This window comes from Oxyura jamaicensis, chromosome 1, assembly GCF_011077185.1.
Source record: "Oxyura jamaicensis isolate SHBP4307 breed ruddy duck chromosome 1, BPBGC_Ojam_1.0, whole genome shotgun sequence".
In the NCBI taxonomy this organism is placed as follows: Eukaryota; Metazoa; Chordata; class Aves; order Anseriformes; family Anatidae; genus Oxyura; species Oxyura jamaicensis.
Window position 1 is genome coordinate 110,140,221 of NC_048893.1, and position 21,064 is coordinate 110,161,284.

At 39.0% G+C, this 21,064-nt stretch overlaps 1 protein-coding gene across 5 annotated transcripts in view; it reads left to right on the forward strand.

Moving 5' to 3' along the window:
- DOP1B (DOP1 leucine zipper like protein B) overlaps positions 1 to 19,999 on the forward strand; it is a 42,552-nt gene extending 22,553 nt beyond the window's left edge. For 3 of the 5 annotated variants that reach the window (XM_035315736.1, XM_035315739.1, XM_035315737.1), the window contains exons 16-37: positions 17 to 169; positions 1,151 to 1,251; positions 1,902 to 2,092; positions 3,782 to 5,396; positions 6,012 to 6,123; positions 6,747 to 6,932; positions 7,595 to 7,720; positions 9,099 to 9,233; positions 9,828 to 9,883; positions 10,718 to 10,822; positions 10,914 to 10,980; positions 12,335 to 12,476; positions 12,878 to 12,960; positions 13,226 to 13,335; positions 15,049 to 15,195; positions 15,612 to 15,673; positions 16,625 to 16,753; positions 17,231 to 17,367; positions 17,681 to 17,736; positions 18,240 to 18,389; positions 18,857 to 18,986; positions 19,682 to 19,999. In XM_035315736.1, the coding sequence (XP_035171627.1) occupies positions 17 to 169; positions 1,151 to 1,251; positions 1,902 to 2,092; positions 3,782 to 5,396; positions 6,012 to 6,123; positions 6,747 to 6,932; positions 7,595 to 7,720; positions 9,099 to 9,233; positions 9,828 to 9,883; positions 10,718 to 10,822; positions 10,914 to 10,980; positions 12,335 to 12,476; positions 12,878 to 12,960; positions 13,226 to 13,335; positions 15,049 to 15,195; positions 15,612 to 15,673; positions 16,625 to 16,753; positions 17,231 to 17,367; positions 17,681 to 17,736; positions 18,240 to 18,389; positions 18,857 to 18,986; positions 19,682 to 19,942 (4,254 nt within the window). In that variant the 3' untranslated portion in view covers positions 19,943 to 19,999. The remainder of the gene's footprint in view (positions 1 to 16; positions 170 to 1,150; positions 1,252 to 1,901; positions 2,093 to 3,781; positions 5,397 to 6,011; positions 6,124 to 6,746; positions 6,933 to 7,594; positions 7,721 to 9,098; positions 9,234 to 9,827; positions 9,884 to 10,717; positions 10,823 to 10,913; positions 10,981 to 12,334; positions 12,477 to 12,877; positions 12,961 to 13,225; positions 13,336 to 15,048; positions 15,196 to 15,611; positions 15,674 to 16,624; positions 16,754 to 17,230; positions 17,368 to 17,680; positions 17,737 to 18,239; positions 18,390 to 18,856; positions 18,987 to 19,681) is intronic. The other 2 variants (XM_035315738.1, XM_035315740.1) reach the window with 2 other exon arrangements.
- Positions 20,000 to 21,064: the final 1,065 nt, after the last annotated feature.

Here is a 21,064-nt window from a genome sequence, read left to right on the forward strand (position 1 = left end):
TGTTACTGTACTCTAGAGAGTAGCCTGTGTGCTCTGGAATCAGCTGAACAAAGAGACACGGGAACATCATATTGCCTGTGTGGAACTGTTCTACAGGCTGCATTGCTTGGCACCTTCAGCAAATATCTGCGAAGACATTATATGCCATGCCCTTTTGGATCATGATAAGGTAGGTTCTGTATTCACTGAAGACCCATCATCACTTGAGATAGAGTTGTTCCAATGCTTCCCAGGCTATTTCTGGTCCCTTCCCTCCCAGCTCTTTGCTTCAGTGGTCCCTCTGTCTCTCAGGAGTCCAACAGACTCCCTGTCCACTCCCCTGCGATTCCCTGGGACTGATTCATCGTGAGACTACTGCTAAACGTAACCCCCAGATGCAAGCTGTATCAGTTAATGCTGGAGCACTTTTTGTTTTGGCTCAAATAACGTAGCATCTAAAAGCTCGCATTTTTTGTCACTATTTCCAAAATGACCCAGCCCCATGACTAAGTCTCAAATCATTTTGTCTTGTGTTGATTTTTTCTAAACTTCATATTTGACCCTTTAGTTCCTATATTAAGTAAGCTGTGTTTAAACTAAGCCAGTTCTTAATTACTTTACTCATCTAGTTTAATGACAAAACAGTTCTTTAATAACCTAGAGTTCATTTGTGAGAAGCGTCTTGCACAACAAAACTTACAACAACGTTCTTCAGTGTTGTCTTCATATCTTCTCACTTGCCATTTTGAAACTTAAGTTTGGAATTTTTTTTAAAACCTTTTAAACAAAATTGACAGTTCTAAACACTAACTGATATAGCAATGCATTCTTACTTGTCTTCTAACTTTCGAACCTCCCTAACAGCAAACATAGTCTAAGTGTTTACACACTAGAGTCCTGCAATATGTTTTTGGTGTATTGCCAGATCTTTTTTTCTTCTGCAAGCACTGTGGATGGTAAGTTTTGGTTGTGCATTTGTGGATATATGGCGTTTCATTTTAGCCTATTGCAAAATGAACAAGTGCTTCCAAACTGCCTGAGAAGGATGTGTGTTTGTCTACACAACATATTGTTTTGCTAGAAGTTTAAAAATCACTAAAATTTTACTTGGAGATAAATGCTGTGAAAAATAACACATCTGTCTTGATATCTGTCTTGTTTCCTTGCAAAGGGGACAAGGCTGGAAGCACTATTCAGATTTTCTGTCATGTGGCATCTGACCAGAGAGATCCAAGGCAGCAGAGTAACTTCTCACAATCGGTCCTTCGATAGGTATTTTCCATTTTCACTGGTTTGGACTTCTGTTTATGCTTTGTTCTGTTCTTTTTTCTGGGCTGGAAAAAACGTTCGCTGTAGAGACATGCAAGCAAAAGGAAGATCTTCACTTGCAGCTTGTGCTCAATATGCATGGTGCACTGAAGAGTGCTTTTATGTTCTTGTATGAAGGAAGTTTTTGTAAAAATAGAAGGAGCTTCATGTATGAAGAGTAACTTCAGGCAGACAAGTTCCTGCCTAGCAGACAGCTTTTTTCTCTTGGAGTGGGTTAGACTTTTTCCAAACAAAACAGAACCAACATGAAGAAAACTTATTTTAGTTTTGAGTGACTTCATATTTATGAGATCATAACTTTTATACAAAAATGGAGATAAAGGTATTAAAAGTCTTTCTCAATATATATGTGAAAGAACTTCAAAGCATGCTTTTCTTCTACAATGTGAAAATATGTATGGCCTTGCTTCTACAGTTGCATGTGTTGTAGAAGGAAAAAATGTGCATGCTCAAGCTGTTGGTAGCAGAGATGAGCTATTGGCTGATGCTTGCTTGAACATGCGCTAAACCTGTTCCCTGCCACTACTTTGTTGTTTGCATTATTTTTGGGGGAGATTTCAATTGTTCTTATTCGTTCTGGTTTCTCTGTTCAGGTCTCTGTTTGTGGTACTGGACAGTCTCAATTGTTCAGATGGCGCAATTGGTGCGGCAGCACAGGGCTGGCTGATCCGTGCTCTCTCACTTAATGATGTTGCACGGATTCTTGAACCAGTCCTGCTGCTGCTGCTTCATCCAAAGACACAACGCACGTCCATCCACTACATCAAACAGAAAAATTCAGCAGGTAACACTGTTCTTGGGCTGAAACTGTAAGTGTTGGCGTAGCATTACATACTCCTGAACACCTACTGAAGGTGGTCTCTGAACTGTGATGGCATCCTATTACAGTGGGTTGTCTGGCCTCAGTTCTGTAGATTCCTCCTCATCCAAGTACCTCTGGGGATGCCTAAAGCAGAGTTCATGAGTAAGTCATGCTAGTTCAAGGCCTAATGGCACTTTCTGTTACAGTGGCTGCACCTACACTGCTGGTTTGGGTTGCTTCTTGCTTTGCTCTGGGATCTTGTCCCACACTTCTCGTTGCCATTCCCAGATAACTCACACTGCATGTGTATTCATTGTTCACAGGATCCCTTCTCAAGCAAAACTAAGTCTGCAACCAAATGGAATTCAGGAGCAGTTTGGCAACTGCGACAGTCCAGGAACTGTTCCAGTAGGCAGGATAGACCGGCAAATCTTACTTTCTGCCCATTGTTATCCTAGCAGACCAAGCACCTGCGTACAAGATTTCATTATTCAGATTACATCTCTTGTTAATGATTCCCCTGGCATCATGCTAACATAATCAGACAGGTTGTGAAGCACACCTTGCTGTTTTGGGCGTGCACACACACAACCCTAATTCTGCCAACTTCTGAAGATTAAACTGTCTTTGTCCAAAGATCATCCATGTTGATTCAAGAGGAGTGTTGGCCCCTTGTGGCATGCAGCTTGAGGTATCCCACAGCTGGAATGCAGAGAGAGGGATTTGCAATTGAGGATCACCTCCAGCCACCCATGCCAGGGAGTCTTTACTGTGACTGACTAAATTTGACAGTTAGGAGATGTTCATCTTAAGATCTATGATGAGAACCATTATGAACCACATATGATCATGTAGCAAATGTGGAACAGACAACTAGTGTGACAGAAACCTCTGGGGAGTAGCTGGAGAACACTGAGATGTAAGTAAGGACTCAAGCATTGCTCCAAGCATGGAGTCCTGTGAAGACTGGCAGTCTACTCAGTGGTGGGATTGCTGGGAGCAGTGTGGTTATGAGATGTCCTGCATTATATGGCCTAAGAAGTCAAGGTTCTTTCCTGGAGCAGATCAGGAAGATAGCATAGAAGTGTCCAGTATTTTCTTTGAAACGAAACTTCTGTGTCACCTGTCTCTTTCATTACTGTTAACCTAGCTGTCTGCTTGCGTAATTGTTTTTCTGTCTTGATTGGTAAGTAATTAGATGGCAGACACTTACAGCATCCAAAGGGACCTGTTTAATAGGTGTTATACAAACACAGAGCTAATATATTCCTTCCTTGTTCTGCAGCATGTGAACAAGGAAAACATTAGCTCTTAAAAAAAAACAACAACAATAACTTCAGTTCTTAACCTTCTAATTTCCTTGATCTCAACAAACATTTTATGCTCAGAAAGCATAAAAAAGATTGTCACATCTAGGCAATCATAGCATAAGAGAAACAACACATGCTTAGGGTTTTGATCCTCTTCTCTTGCACTTCGAGTAGGTTAGTACTTCTCTACCACTTTAAAAAAAAATCTTGCCTCAAAAAATATTTTTTTCTCATTGCAATTAATAGACTATTTTTAATCTTTTTTGTTTTTCTTACAATAATTTATTCCATATAGAGGATATTTGTATAATGGCCTACTATACATTTCTTGATTATATACCTCTTGATTTTTTTTTTCTAGAAGATATACATGTTTGGCTTCACAAGAAAAAGGCCTCGTTGAAAGAGTCTGGTGTCTCTGAGAGCAATTCTGAGGAAAACCTTCCATTGAGCCAGTTTACCACTGTGGACAGAGAAGCAATTTGGGCAGAAGTGGAAAAAGATCCAGAGAAGCCAGAGTTAAAAACTGAACAGTTTGCAAGTGATGCCTCTTGCAATCCAGTAACTTCATGTGAGGTAGACGGTGACCAAGATAATAGTGAGCACACAGAATCAGCAGACACCAGCACAGGCCATGACAGTGAAAATACATCTTCTTTTTCTCCTTCTCTGGAGCTGCAGGAAGTGAGCAATGAGGACAATGACAGTGCTGCAGCTGATGGCAAAGAGACCGCAAACTATGCAGGTTCCTTCCATGCATCCCTTCCTGAAAGCTCCAAGTCTAGTGTAGCGCTAAATCTTGTGCGTGCTGACTCTGAGAGGACTCAAGCATCCGAATCTCTGTCAAGTGATGAAGAGCTGGACTTGGAGCTCCAGGAAATTACCAACTCTAAGTTGCTCAAGCAGCAGAAGGAAAAACAGGAGATGATCGAGGCTCTGTTCAAACATATGCTGTTATATTTGCAACCTTATGATTCCAAGAGGGTATTATATGCTTTTTCTGTTCTGGAGGCAGTGCTTAAAACAAACCCTAAAGAATTTATTGAAGCTGTAGCTAGTACTAGCATGGATACCAGTTCCACAGCGCATTTGAATCTTATCTACAATCTCTTAGCTCGACATCAGGAGGCTCTTGTAGGGCAGAGTTTTTATGGCAAGCTTCAGACTCAGTCTCCAACCATGTGTCCCCATTCTCTTCTAATAGAATTGCTCACTTACCTCTGTCTCAGTTTTCTGCGCTCATATTATCCGTGCTACTTGAAGGTTACGCACAGAGACGTGCTTGGCAACAGAGATGTTCAGGTAAAAAGTGTGGAAGTCTTGATTAGAATGATGACCCAGCTGGCTACCATGGCAAAGGCAGCAGAGAGTAAGAATGTAGAGTTCATACGCAACTTGCTTGGAAGATGCAAAATTCAGGAGTTTGTTCTTCTTTCTTTGTCTGCATCTATGTACACAAGTCAGAAGCGGTACGAACTGCTTATGGCAGATGGAGATCATAACGTTCCTGAAGAAGATCTTTTTGAAGAGAGCCTAATCAATTTTGGACATGATCAAATATGGAGCGAACACCCGCTCCAGATTGAGTTGCTGAAGCTTTTGCAGGTACTGATTATCTTGGAGCACCATCTTGGACAGATGCCTGAGGAGCAGGAGAATCAGCCAGACCTCTCCAAGGAATGGCAGCAGGCTCTTAATTTCCAGCAGGCTATCGGTGCGATGCAGTATGTCTATCCACACCCAATAACTTCACAGGGATTATTTGTCTCTGCTGTTGTTAGAGGTTTGCAACCAGAGTATGGCTATGGGATGCATCCCACTTGGGTAGGCTTAGTCACATCTTCCCTGCCCTATTTTGGAAAGTCTTTAGGCTGGACTGTGGCACCGTTTGTTGTACAGATATGTAAAAACCTGGATGAGCTTGTCAAACAGTATGAAAATGAAGCTGTGAAAGCATCCATGAAAACATCTGCAAGGTAAGAGTCCGCAGTGTGGGATTTATTATGCTGAAACTTGTTTTTAAGTTCCCCTTACTACAGAGTAGTGCATAGTAACTTACTCATTTAGCACTGTAGCTCCCAGAGTTTGATTCTCAAACCCTGCTGCATATGCAGGCATCTGTCCCTTGAGCCCAGATGAGGTGGATGCAATACTGTCGCAGTAGGACTCACTGCAGTTGGAAGAAAAGAGGAAAGGGGACCAGCAGCAAGAATGACCGGCAGCTGTGATGCTGCTTGCCATCCAAGTACAAAGAAGTGCCCGGTTCTGACAAGACTCAGGATGTTGGAGGCCTAAGTGGGAATAGAGACCCTGCAGAAGAAAAATACAGTGATACTGTTGAGAACAGTCAGTAAGTGAAAGGAGTAAGGAAAAATAATTGAACACTAAAGATTTATGGTGAGATGGGGAATTATATTCTTAAAGATTTAGACAAGGAATTGGGGTTGTCCAAGCATCGTCTGTGAATCATTTGTTCTGATATTCCAGTATTCCTCAACTATTGAATAGAATTAGATCTCTCTTGGAATTTTTACTCACGGAAATACTGCTTGGCCTGCTGAGCTCTTTTATTTTTATTTTTTCCTCCAAAGCTTAAACACTAAAAGAGAGAATGTTACGCCTGATTACCCACTAACCCTTCTGGAAGGTCTGACAACTATTGGTCACTTCTGCCTTCTGGATCACCCTAATCAAACTAAAAAGGTAACTGCTTAATGCCTACCACTTGCTTGACGTCTTGGCACTAGTTCATCAAAGCATGCATTCCTTTTTACTCAGAGGTGACTATAAGTCGTAAAGAGGAGCTTGAACAAGAAAGATAGCCTTAAAGAAGCCTGACAATACATCAAGGAAGTGAACTAAGTAAAAGTGTAAGGGAAGGGGACTGAACTTAGTTCTTTTTTATTTGAAGAAAGGAAAGTTAGTTTTAAGTAAAGTTGTTCATGATGATATTCATAATCATGATGTTCATAATCACACAAATACGTGGTGTGCAGCTTGCCTGTAGTTGCTTTGTCATTAACAAAATTTTCTGGTTTTGTTTGAGTTGGTAACATGCCTTCTGATGTATCCCCTACGTGTTTGTTCTCATAACACCTGGCATAAGAGGGTATTATATGTTAAAAATTTTCAAGACGAACTGATTCTCTGCATCCCAAAATGGTCAACGGCGAACTCAGTAGACTTTAATAGCAGCAGTGTAATTCATAAATAGAACAGCTGAATTAATTTTAAAGTTGTCATTACAAAAGAGTCTCCTAATTACAGAATGAGAGCACTCCGTGGTGCATAGATGTATTTTAATATTCATATTTTTGCTTTCCTAGTCATCATTAGCTGAGCCTGCAAACTTGAGAAATGCTAGGAACGCCATTTTGGAAGAACTGCCTCGTATTATTAATACCATGTCCCTTCTTTGGAGCATTATAAAGAGGGAGGACTCTCAGAAAAGACCAACTGACTTCTTTGGAACAACTAAAGGCTCTTCCTCAGCGTACTTTAAAGCAACCAAAGTAGGAGTTCTTTTAAACTGCTGTATATCTTGTCATCTCCTCCCTCACTAGTGCATTTTACATCGAGTTCATAGGAATAGCTTTGTCATTTCCAGAATGATACTGGGGCATAAAGAATTTTTGAAGAACTCTTAGGAGCTCCTGACTTGCACAGTATCTACAGCGTCTTACTACAAAAGTAGAATTTTACATATTCCTTCTGCCTATCCCGGTCCCTTACCTGACATATATATATATATATATATATATACACGTTTGTGTTTTTTTTTCTATGAGCTTCTGTTACTAAACAATTGTCTGCACCTTCTGCAGGCAGTAGAGCATGTACCTGAGGGAATAAAAATACTATGCTTTTCCCTTTTTCTGTAGATATTGGTAAATTATAGTAGTGAAAAGTACGTGTAGGAGAAAAAAACAACACAATAAGTTTTTATATTTTGCAGTCTGTTTTCTAACATATGTGCCTCCCTTCTCTAATAATTACACACGTAACTCATAGGCAAATCAGCAAAACTGGCCTGACTGCCAAATATACAAAGAAATTCTTTTGTTATTGTGTATTTTCTGGACATCTTTGGAAAAGGAAGAATATTTTAAAGACTGTAAGTTAGCCTTTACCTTCCAAAGTTAAAAGAAATATTTTCTTTTTCCCCCCTCTATAGACATTAAGAACTAAAATACTGGACTTCATGAATCCATTGACAGCACAACTTGGAATCCAGTTGATGGCAGCAATTGCAGCAGTGTGGAATAGCAAGAAACCTCATAGGAATCAAAGTAAAATGAAGGTGAAACTGAAGAGAGGAATTAGGTTTCCAATGTAGAGGCAAATGTTGCATTCATGCAATCAGTTCTAAACTCTGGACTTGTTTATAGGTTGCTTGATGGTTGTTTTTTTGGTGGTGGTGGTGGTTTGTTTGCTTTTGACAAGTGACAAAGGCAAATCTTAAATGTTTTTGTTATATGTAATTCCACAGAACATCAGAGCTACAATTAAACCTAAGTAAATAATCAGATAAAAATGACAATCTAGTAGTTTGTCTGACAGTCATAACTATTTTTTATTCAGATTGTAATCTTAGGATTACAACTTGCCAATTTAAATATCTTGGATCAGCTCCATTTCCAGAGAAAGTTTAGAGATGTAACTAATATTCTCTGTAACTAAGCATGTATTCTGAGCAGAAGATCTTTCTTTTCTGCTTTCATTTGGTCATGCTGAAATTCATACAATCATAGAATCATCTAGGTTGAAAAAGACCTTCAAGATCATTAAGTTCAACCATCAGTCTGACCTACCAAGTCCTGTCATTAAACCATGTCTCCCTTAGAGCCATGTCCACCCATCTTTTAAATACCTTTAGGGATGGGGAATCCACCACTTCCCTGGGCTGCCTGCTCCATTGTTGATCACCCTTTCTGGGAAGAAATTCTTCCTAATATTCAGTCTAAGCCTCCCCTGGTGCAACTTGAGTCTATTTCCTCATGTCCTATGACTTGTCACCTGAGAAAAAAGACCAACACCTTCCTTGCTTCAACCTTCTTTCAGGTAGCTGTAGAGAGCAATGAAGTCTCCCCTAAGCCTACTCTTCTCCAAACTAACCCCAGTTCCCTCAGTTGCTCCTAATAAGTCTTGTGTTCTAGTCCCTTCACCTGCTTTGTTGCTCTTCTCCGCACCTCAATATCCTTCCTTTAGTAAGGGCCCCAAACTGAACACAGTACTCGAGATGCGGTCTCACTGGTGCTGCATATGAGGGGATGATCGCTTCCCTGGTCCTGCTGGCCACGCGGTTTCTGATACAGGTCAGAATGCTGTTGGCCTTCTTGGCCACCTGAGCACACTGCTGGCTCACGTTCAGCTGGCTGTCAACCAACACCCCCAGGTTCTTTTCTGCCAGGCAGCTTCCCAGCCACTCTTCCCCAGGCCTATACCACTGCATCAGGTTGTTAGAAGCCAGGTGCAGGACCCAGCACTTAATTGTCTTCATGAAGGTGTTGGGAGAAATGTGTCTGTGGGGAATTTTTTGCATGGTTGATTTAACTTCTATCATTTAAGTTTTGTTTAAGTAATGATATTTGAGTTATTACACGGAAGGCTGCTTTTCAGCCTTGTGGTTTACGTGGTACAGATATCTGACAAATGTGGTTTTTGTTTTGTTTCATCAGATTCTTCCAGTGGCTAGTGCATCACAGCTTATTCTTGTGGACTTAATATGTGCACTTAACACATTGAAAATTGATACCATATTACATCTAGTCAAAGAAGTAGTGAAGAAACCATCACAAATCAAGGGTGAAGAGGTAACCAGGAAGATAACTGTGTTTTCTTAATACATTGGAATAGACCTAGAATAGCATATGTTAGATGTTGTTAGAAGGAAAGTTACTTTTTAAGTGTGAAATTTGGTTTTGTTCTTGTTATATTTTCCAGAATATGGGTTTCTGTAATCAATCAGCGTAAGTAGATTCTTTAGAATACTTTTGCTTGAAACGTTGTTGGTAATGAAAAGGTGGAGGGTCCTCTGATAGTAGAGATGATGACTCAGTGACATGTTTCTATTCCTTTACCCTTATCTGAACAGTTAGAAGTACTCTATGCTGACTCTATTTTCCATTTGGCTTTCAAGGAAGCCAGTACTGCTATGATGCATGCCATCATGGGAGCTTCTACAGCTCTGAAAAACTGTAGTGGATATTAGAAGTAATGTGACTACTTCTAAACAGGGGTCCTCTATGAAAGCTCAGAATTCCCTTGTACTGTTGTATAGACAGTTGTACCGTGGCTGGTCACTTGTTGGAGTACCAATGGCTTCTTAGCAGCGTTGTGTTTTCCAGCAGCTTGGGCTTTCTATTCTTCTGAGAGCAAATAACTGCATTTTTGCTTTTATTTTTCAGAAATCCTCTCTTGTAGATATTCCAATGCTGCAGTTCAGTTATGCTTTCATTCAAAGGTAATTCAGTTATTTAAGATAATTTTCTGTTTTACTTGAAGCGTTCGGATAACAGCTAGCATTACTGTTCCTGCTTTACTTTGTTCTTCAAGTCACAGTGTCACAGAACACCTTTGTGTAGGTTATTGCTACTTCATTGTTAAGTGACAGATAGATACAAAATAACTGGGCTATGATGTTTTGTTCCATTGATGTGTTGATAATGCCAGTCTAAAAGTCTCGTTTCATACTACTGGAGCAATATACCTCAGACATCTAATTAGCAAGACATTTGGATGACTTCTTACGACCTTTGTCCTTATTTGGTCTGTGTTTCCAGATGAATCGATAGAGAACTTCTACGTTTTCCTTCCTTTTCGGAAAGGCACAATTGCTATGACTACAGTCTGTGCTGGGCATTTAGTGGGTCAGACAGCTGATTGGAAATTTTCCGTCAATCAAAACTTTTCCTCATATACTTGGCTTTTCTCATATGGATGCCTTGGGATTTATTAGACTGTACAATATGCTGTATGCAATCAGCTACGGAGATAAAGTAAGCTGGCAGGCAGTGGAGTTAGCTAAACTTTATGTGTTTTCTTTCCCCTGGAGAGCCGCCACTTTCACAGTGCTGGCATGCTGCACGTGCTGCTAGCATTTACTGATGGTAGCACACACATATGGTGTGTGGCACCAGATACTTATACAATACTGCTGGATCAGTTAGGAAGGTGCAGGATCTGAAGGGCTGATATTGATGGAAGCTTTTGGGCCACCAAGTTAGACACATATGTTGTTTTTTGCCTTAACTCTTAACTTCAAGCTTGGGTGTGTTTGGTGTTCTTTTTTTGGTAGACTGCCGGTCTCAGCCTTGCAGGAGAACTTCCAGTCCTTATTAGGACTTCTGAAGGAGTCTGTGCAGTTGAACTTGGCTCCTCCTGGACACTTTCTGCTTCTCAGGTACGGTACTACATAAGAGAGAAGGTGGCTTGTGGATGTATTGAGTAGACCTATCCAATTGCTAACTCAGATTCAACTGATTTTCCCACAGTACTCTGAATGACTTTGTGACAAGGACACCTACGCTAGAAAACAAAAAAGACCAAAAAGACTTGCAGGTACAGTCTCTATGTCTATAACTTTTTCTTCTAGTTCATACATCTAGAACTGTTAGATTCTAAGTAAAAGTGGAGATGGCCTGATGTGTGCTTTGTATCTAAGTCCACCTGTGTTTTTTAGAATGTATGAATGTGCATTCACATGTTATAACTTACATCCAATAAAGATGGGGAGACTGAAATATGGTAGACGTGATGCACAGAGTGTCTCTAACAAAATGTAGTCAAAAATGCATGAAAACACAATGGCAACTGTGGACTGTTCAAAGCTGTTTTCCCTGGATTATTACATGATTTTTCTCAGAGTTTAAATCAAAACACAAATCTGATGGTCATGAGTCCATGTCATATGTGTAAGTATTGAAATCTCAAAACTAAAATTAGTAGCATAATTTATCCTTGAAGCTCATAGGTGGATTTGGCAATGTAAATGACCATCTGCTCGCATTTATGTGAAGAAGGGGTGGAGTAGAGCAGGGTTCTCTTCCTCTACCAACTGAGGTTTCACTAGAACAATTTAAGCACTACCCACATCGGTGCAGTTTTGGTTCTGAGCCAACCTAACACTTTTTGTGAGGTGAGACAATGTTATGGCCTCTGTGTGTCAACACTTTTTTGAGTCTCCACTTCTGCTTCAGAGACTGGCCAGCCAAATGGCAGTTGTTACAAAATGGACTGTTTTGCCATCTTATCTTTTAGCCTCTTCACACATGACCTCTGCTTTAATTTGGGTACTTGGGATTTGGTTTCCCTAGAGTGATCAGCTTTTCGTTTCACTTGGTGTAATGTGCTAAAATGTGACTATGAATACAGTTCGATGTGATGTCTGTCTTACCCCTAACATAAAGAATTAAATATGGACAGATGAATTTCCATAAGATGGAACTCAGCCTCACTTAATGATCTCTAAATAGGCAAGGAAGAAAAAGGAACTAGCAGGTCTCAAAACAATACAGGCATTCATATGCCATTTATGAGGGGCTGAACAATTCAGATCATGTCTTTGATGGATGACATCTAATGCAGAAAGCGTATCGGGACTGATGCTGAACAGATACTGTATTAGTGGTAATGACTTACATGGAAAATCATTACCAAAACTTACCAAAACTAGTCTTATTTTTTCCCTGCTTCCCGTTTTCGTGCCTTGTTTTATTTGAAGTGAGCAGTAGCTTATCTTGAGAGCACAGATAGGTAAATAGATCAGAGAAGTATTTATGTTTCTAAGATATAAAAGCACCTACTTTTGATCTTCCTAACAAGTTCTGTGTGAAAAAGGAATTGCCTGGATTCACTGGATTGGCCAAGTGACAGTAGGTTTCATCTGATGTCAGATTATCTGGTTGTTTTATAGGAGGTGACCCAAAAAATCTTGGAGGCTGTAGGGACTGTTGCTGGTTCTTCTCTGGAACAGACTAGTTGGCTGAGTCGGAACTTGGAGGTGAAAGCTCAGCCTCAGATTTCACCAGATGAGTTCAACATTGAAGATATGAATGGTAATGTGATTTTATCCAAATTTCCATTACTTTCTCTCTTCTGCTTAAATCAGCGAAGAGTACAGTGTGTCAGTCAGTGTGCAGTTTGCATGATAATGAAGATGATAATACAGATGAAAAGTGAACATTGTCCTTCACCAACAGTGACAACCTAGGGGGGTTTAGTAAATAACTACATACTGTATGTAATGCAGAGGAGAGCTTATCACAGGTGTGTGCAAACATGGGACAGAACAGCATGAGGCATGAAGGATGTCATTGTGGCAAGATGCCCGGGAGCATTTCATTGTAATACCAGCATGCAAGGAACAGTTCTGCTTGGGAAGAAAATTAGCAAACAGCAAAATTTATCCATATCAGGTCTGAAGTCAAAATTAAACAATTGATTTTGCCTCTTGCAGATACTTCAGTGGTGCCATCGTCAATGGTTTCTGCCTCTGCTCCTTCAATATACAGCGTCCAAGCTCTTTCACTCCTTGCAGAAGTAAGTAGGATCCAGTGTTCCAGTTGCTGTTCTCATCAGTGGTTATTTATTGATATTATTGAGCAGAGGAATGCATTAGTTGTTTTTTTGTTTGTTTGTTTGTTTGTTTTTCTGGTAAACTAAATGGGAGCTTAAAAAAAAGAGCTTAAATATTTCATGAGGCATCCCACATGCGCACACATTCTATCTTGAACCATAGCATGTTTCTCCCCTTTGTGAGAAATACCTACTATAGGATTAATGAGACATTCTTTTCATTTTTAAGGTTCTTGCTTCTCTTTTGGACATGGTTTACCGGAGTGATGAGAAGGAGAAAGCTGTGCCATTGATTTCCCGTCTGCTGTATTATGTATTTCCTTATCTACGCAACCACAGGTGACTTCTCTCTCAGCACATCTGATTTTTTTTTTAGGTCTGACTTTGACCACACTGTAAGACTTTTGCTTTTCCTTCTTCTCAGGAGTGCTTAGTAGTCAAGGGGAACTGTAAGAGTTGGAGATCTGAAATACAAAGTCACTACAAATAATTTTCTAATTTAGTCATCAACTGTATGGAACAGACAAGAATGTTGTCCCCTTCCTGTACCCTTCTGTACCATAATCTTTTGATCTAGAAAATTATCTGTAGTCTCACTAACAAGTGAAGGTTTTCCCAAGGAAGGGAAACTTCCTTTATGAGCCATAGTCCTGTCAAACTGCGCTCAGAGACTGCTGTCTTGAATGACACCCCAGAAGAGCTTCTTTCTCTGCTTGCTGTGGGAAGTCTAGGGAGTGAGACATAGTCAGTTAAAATAAACCTCTGAGACTACTTCTCACCCCGCTCTTTCTGCTGCTGACACACACGTGCCTCCCAAATGGAAGAGCACAGGTAATGAGCATGACTACTAGGTAGATTTTGCAACAATGACTTTGCAAAGCTGCTCAGATGTAGAATCAGTGAGCCTGTCAGCTACTCTGAGTTCTCTGTGCCTTAGTTTTCTGATGATCTTGTAGTTACAGAACAAGGGATAATGGCTTTAAACTAAAAGAGGGTAGGTTTAGATTAAATACAAGGAGGAAATTCTTTACCATGATGGTGGTGAGGCACTGGCACAGGTTGCCCGGAGACCTTGTGGATGCCCCATCTCTGGAGGTGTTCAAGGCCAGGCTGGATGGGGCTTTGGGCAACCTGGTCTGGTGGGAGGTGTCCCTGCCCATGGCAGGGGTGGTTTGAACCAGAGGGTCCTAGAGGTCCTTTCCAACCCAAACCATTCTGTGGTTCTACAATTAGAATGATGAGCCATCTTCCACAATAGGGTAATACAAAACTTCCCTTTTGGGAGCGTATCTTGTATATCCAGTAAGTGTACACTGCCCCAGCAAACTCATGCAGCAATAGCAGCCATTGCTGTGTTTTGCATAGAGTTATGTCCGTGCTTTTAGAATCATTTTCATTACAACCAAGAGAATGGTCAAGGACAAAAAGAATTCAGGGTAATACTTGATGGCTATGTTTACATTTGCAATTTTGTTAGAACAGTAGCTTAGTTTTGAAGTGAATACTGTGATTTGTCTCTGTTTGGAGGGCCTTGACTGCATCCCTTCTCATTAGAAGTCGTACTCCTGTTAGTTTGAGTGCCACCTCTGCAACCTGAAACCTGAGTTCAGACGTGGTCAGAGCAGCTGCTGTAGTCAGGATTCCCAGGAAGCTGTTTGGTGTCTGTGTCCTCAGCAGAACGAAGGTGCCAGAGGACAAGCTGTTAATGGAGAGTCCATTCTCCATGCTCCTACCAGTTTACACTTCTGCCCAGGTCTCCTTTACTGCTGTGCCTTGCCAAGCCTGTTGACCAATTTGGAAATTTTCTTTCGGGGAAGTTTTGAACGACACCTGTAGCGGAGATGGGCAGTGCTGTGATATGTCTAATCTGCTTCTGTACAAACTGCTTTGATCATCTGATCTACTGCTCTGAGTTATGAGCTAATGTAGACATAGCCTACCTATTACTCAGATAACTTGGTTAGAGGTTCTGGGGAACGCAATTAATTTTCTGAATACATAAATGTAACTTTTCTAAGACTGGTATTTATTATTATTGTTCTCTTCTCCTAGTACCTACAATGTTCCTAGTTTTCGTGCTGGTTCTCAGTTGCTCGGCTCATTGAGTGGATACGCCTACACCAAGCGAGCCTGGAAAAAAGAAGTTCTCGAGCTGTATATGGATCCAGCTTTTTTCCAAATGGACACTTCGTGCAAACAGTAAGACGTGAGACTGTAGTGCTCCAAGATTCTATTCTATGATTTGCAAAGAAAGGTTTAAAGGAGAATGGGCTAATACTGAAAATTCTCTTCAGCGCATTCTTACAGAATCTAGTAACGTTAAAAATAGGGCTCAGCAACTTATAATACTAAATGGATTATAAACACTTTTTTTTTTTTCATGGTGCAGAAGAATAAACATGTCTCATGCTGGTAACTCCCCTTAGTGATATGAGAACTGCATATAATAGAGCTGAAGGACCTAGAATCTAGTATGCATTAAAATACATAAGATTTTGCATACTGAATACGCTTTGGAAACTGTTTCCCAGTATGAAATGTTTGACAAAATCTTTTGAAATGAATCTACACCAAAGCTTTCTCTGGTTGTCTAATTCCTTCTATATCTTATCCAGTTGGAGATCCATTATTGATCATCTTCTAACACACGAGAAAACTATGTTTAAAGATTTGATGAGTAAGTACTAGCTACTGCTGACATATTTCTACAGTAATTTGAAATGTATTTGCTTTTCAGCTATTAGTTGTATTTTTAATAATGTATTGATAAAATGCAGACAATGCTGCATCTGCATAATTGATTGTTACCAACTTTATTCTCTACTAAAAACTAAATTGAACAAGTTTGCTAAATTGACTCTGTATTTTGGTGATGTTCAAAACATGCCAAACAATGTTTCAAACAATACTTAAAAGTATTTTTGTTCAATAAGCATTAATATTGGACTCCTGTAAGCACATTTGACCATAATTTTAACTTCTTGAAGTGTGACTGTAGCAACTGTTGCCTGTTAGAAACCAAGGAGACTTTGGCTAACTTTGTATGCATCTGTGTACTGCATAGAGCGGCAGGAATATGGTGCACCTGTGCAGCAAACCTTTGAGCAGCATGCTTTGATCTCTTAATTCAGGCTTCAGGACAGTACAGAAGAGTAAGTCCTTGGGGAAGAGGTGGCTTAGGACCGCTTGAATTTGCCTGGAGCTTTGAAAGAAGCAGCCGCTTTTGTCCCCTTTTCAGACCTTTTGAGAGAGTAGTTGAAGGGTTACAATGCAAAACTGTCAACTTTAAACAATATATATTTTTTAACTTACCAACTCAGTTTTTGCTCAGTAAGTCTTGAGAGCACTTCTCTGTGGATTTAAGAGGCTGAAAAGAGAAGGAGATTCATGCACATTAGGACAAACAGGGCCTGAAAATACTGGGGAGCCTCATTTCAGCTGCAGTGTCTGCTTCATATAATTTTCCCACTACTGTGAGTAGATCTGGAACATCACCAATATATTATTCCAATCTGTAGACCTAAAGAGAGTTCATATTTTTAAAATATCTCAGGACGTGGGAATTATTTTAATCCCAAATCACAAGAAGTCCTTATGGTAGATAAGAAGTAATTCTTATGTGTTATAGATATGCAGAGCAGCGCCTTAAAACTCTACCCAAGTTTTGAGCAAAAAGCAATGTTGTTAAAGCGGCAAGCTTTCGCTGTCTTCAGTGGAGAAACTGATCAGTATCATCTCTATCTCCCTTTAATACAAGGTAAAATTTATGGTCTTTTCATCTGCCTTTTTTATTCAGCTGTGATACATACATAAATTGTGTAAGAAAGGAATGTCATACTTCCATTTTTTAAAAAGAGTTATTAACAAAATTTATAATACTATGAATCTCTGAATTCTACCAAAAACAATCTCATTAAGAGAGAGACAGGAATCTGTATAACCAAAGCCTTTGGCCTAGAAATATAAATGGAAACAGGATTATTTTGTGGAAGTCTACCAGCCACTCTTGGGTTATTGTTCCCCTCAAATGTCAGTTTTGACATAATTTTGTCCAATATAAACACCTCTATGTTTTCAGACTTCTTCTGAATGACATACTTGTTAATAGAGTGCAAGGGACTGAACATGAAAGCAAAAATTTTATCTTGTCACCTTCTATATTTTGATTTCCTGAAACAACACGTGTTCAAGAAAATAATACTTTTATTCTTCACTTTTTGAATGTTTATTTCAGAGCGACTGTCAGAGAACCTCCGGGTTGGACAGACTTCTCTAGTTGCCGCACAGATGTTTCTCTTCTTCAGAGTTCTTTTGTTAAGGATTTCTCCTCAACATCTAACCTCATTGTGGCCAATTATGGTGACTGAATTGGTAAGGAATAAGTGGTAACTTGAAACTAGTTTGTCTTTGTTGTTTGAAAAAGGAAATGTTTTCAGAGGTCTACATTAGTTTGATAATTTGGGAAAATAATTATCATTGTCTTTAGGAAGTGCCTTTTTGACTGATGTTGCTGTTGTTGCTAATGTAGTGTCTTGCATGACTTACTAACTTGTTTCAAGTCATGAAAGTAAACCAAGAGCCTGCTATTCTTTATATTACTTACACTACTGTGTGAAGCGCATCTTTTAATGATTGAGTTGTATGAACATTTCAGCATCCCCATAAATTATTTATTTATTTAAAGATTCAGACATTTCTACAACTGGAGGAAGATTTAACTGAGGAAGATGAACCATCAAAGTAAGAATTACCATTTCTCTGATGAAAGCTTGTGAAACTTGTGAAAGCTGTTAGCAATTGTGCTTGTTCTGTATCTACTTTTTTTTTTTTTAAACTTTTCCTCAGGGACAGGAAAGAGACAGCAGGATGTTTTGTAATTGCAGTCATGTATTTCTGGCACTAGTGAATCAGTTTAGGATTTTTTTCAGCAGCTAAAATAGTTCTAGATGCAAAAAAAAAGTGGTACTTAATAGTTGCATACAAAAATAGAAGAGATGCAAAGTAAGTGTTTTGGATATTTAACATTTTGACATTTTTTTCTGAATATTTTAGATACCAGTTTTCTGCTTACAGCCTCTTCTTATATTAACCCCAGTGTTAATACAGACAAAAAAAAAAAAGAGGCTTTTGTTGCGCACAGGTACAGGTGCACATTTGTGTAAACGTAGATGTTTTCCTTTAGCTGAATGAAAAATGTTGGATTTGTGTTTTAACTGTGCATTCCTCAATTGTAACTAACACAGAGGCAACAGCAAAATAAGCAAACAGAAAGGCTCTGGTGATGGCAGTGGATCTGACATCCAGCAGAATGAGCTGTCCTTGTACTTATCAGCCTGTAAGTTTTTGGACACAGCACTTTCATTTCCACCCGACAGGATGCAGTTGTTTCAAATGTAAGTCTTCTAATTACTTAGGTGTTCTCCAAGTCATATCTGTTCTTGTCCTTTAAAGTAATTTCAGATATATTTTTTTTCTAGAGTTAATTTTTCCATTTGTTCTTTTTACAAGTGCAATCATTGATGCAAGGATAAAAGTAATTTGGGGTATTTGGTCTTGTCAGTGTAAGAGGATTTTACTTCATTTGAAGATACCCTCACAGAGAAAAATGTAGAGAAGAGAAAAACAGAGATTGGCTCTTTGTTTTCCCTTTGCATATGCTTAGGAATTTTTTGGAGCCGGTTGCATTTAAGCACTGAGATGATAGTAAGTTCCTTGTTCACTGAGTTTGGCTCTGGTGATAGCATAACATTATACATATGACAGCTCATTCTGTGAACAAACAAGTGCTCTGCTAAACTAAATGTGATGCAAATGGAATTTTTATACCTGTCTTCTTATCAATGTATTCCATTTGTTTCAGGTACAAATGGGCATTTGTCCCAGAGGTGGACACAGAGTCATCTGACGTGACTTCTCATCTTGTAGAAAACCATCAAGAATGCAGACCACACATAGTAAGAATCATGGATCTGCTAAAGAAGAAATATGGGGTAAAGAAAAAATGCTTTACTTGAGTCCTTTTTTTTTTTTTCTTTTGAAGCTGTTAACGTACTTTTCTAAATAAGTGGTAAGCTTATAAGTTAGGCAAGAGGTTTTTAGATATTATAATAATATTCCTGGGGCTTTAAAAAATGTATCTGCGTGCTTTCATATATAGATCTTGAAGATGTCAGATTTCTTTGAGTGTACAGTGGCAATTTTCCTTGTTGTTCCCTTAAATCCGCCCACAGGTTTAAACAATTTGTCTCAGGCAGACAGGACTGGTATTTATAAAAACAGCATGCTGTTCTTTGGCAAAAATAAAAATGCTTACCATAATAGCATTTTAAATTACCACTAAGTTTTAGGACTGATACTTACAGAAAAAGGAATAGGGGAATGCATATGATTAAATACTAATATTTACTGTTATTAGAGTTAACTCTATATTCTGCAGTTGTTTCTAAAGGCTAGTCCAGATTTACAGTATTCTGGAATTGTGAGACTTTCATTTAATGGCAGCTCAAACCTGAATGTAAAAATAACTCAGTATACCATCTACACAATTTATATTGTGATAGAGCTGTAGGCTGTGGATCGCTCAGTATAAAAACAAGTGTATAGTAAAGGCTTCAAATAAGCCATATTTAGTAGAACATTGTGTCAATGCCAAAATGTTGGTAAACCTTGATTTGCATGCTTACAGGAAAAAAACAACACTAACGAGGGAATTTCCAAGAGGCACAGATTTCCTCTTTTGAACTTCCGCACTGTATCAAGCATCACCCAGCTTATGCCCTTCTTCAAGACTCTGTGTTGTGCATTTACAACAAACGGGAGTGAATCCCAGCATTCATATACTTCTGTGTCTCTCTCTGTGGACTACGTTGGCAGTAATGGCATAAAGATCTTGCAACAGCTTGAAGAGAGCGTTGAATGTGACTTCCTTGAAAACATGGAAAGTTAAGCTGCGTGTCAGATGCTTCACTCGTGGTCGATAAATAGCAAAAAAAAAAAAAAAAAATTACTGCAATTCTTCTCTTTCTTTTTGCCAGTTTTGAAACTGGCGTTTTGAAACTTGGGGTTTCTTCCTGCTTTTCTGCAGTGTACTTCTTTCCAGTTGGTGTTAAAAAGCAGGATTCTTCAGTTTCTGGGGAGGCGGGAAGGAGGAAGTCCAGTGTAGTGGTAATTTGCCATAGTTACTGGTTGGGTTTGTTTCTTTTTTTTGTTTGTTTTGTTTTGTTTTGTTTTTTACTCTTTTACTTGTTTTCAATGTGAAGGATTAAAAAGATATTGTAAATAATGGAAGAATATTTTTGAGTTGGTGAAGGCAGCAACTGTACCGTTTACCCAGCAACTTCTCAAGTAAGTACTTTAAACTACTTTTGGAACTGTGTTCTGAAAGTAAATTTGAGAAGATAATATTGCATGTCAGTGTACAATCAGTTTGCAGAAGAGCAATTTCATGATGTTAAAACCCCCTTCTATAACTCCTTTCTTTAACTTGTCCTGATGCTTACCAACTTCTAAACAAATCATTTAAATTTGAAACAGATGCATTTTATAAGTCTTTGCATTGTGCAAATAACTGCAAACTTACCATGTTTGTAACTTCAGCTTTGTATTATAATAGCATTCTTCAGGATTAGTGATTCCTAAACAAAAAGCAAACACATGCATAAAAGGCAAACCTATGCAGTAACATTTTATAATTTGCACTACTTTGAGGGCTTTTTGTTTTAGTTAGTTTATTAAGAATATTCTAATTCAGTTTTTAAGTGAAAGAACTTTTGTTCTTTCAGCGTCTAAGATTACTTTGCAACTTCTGAAATGCAGTTAAATGAAGATAAAATTCCTGTAAAAATATAAATTGCTGTAGACTGACAGCCTAAGTAAAGTGAAAAGAAAAATCATTTTTTAAAGGACACTTTTTATACAAACAGATGTATTTGGCTGTTCCTAGGTGTTAACGGAGGTAGGGAAGTCATTCTCACTGCCGTGACTACAGTAATGTTCCATGTGCAGCTTGTTTTGGTGCTGCACTGCTTCCACCGTCTGGAATGTGGAAGAGGGTGATTAGTTCTGCCAC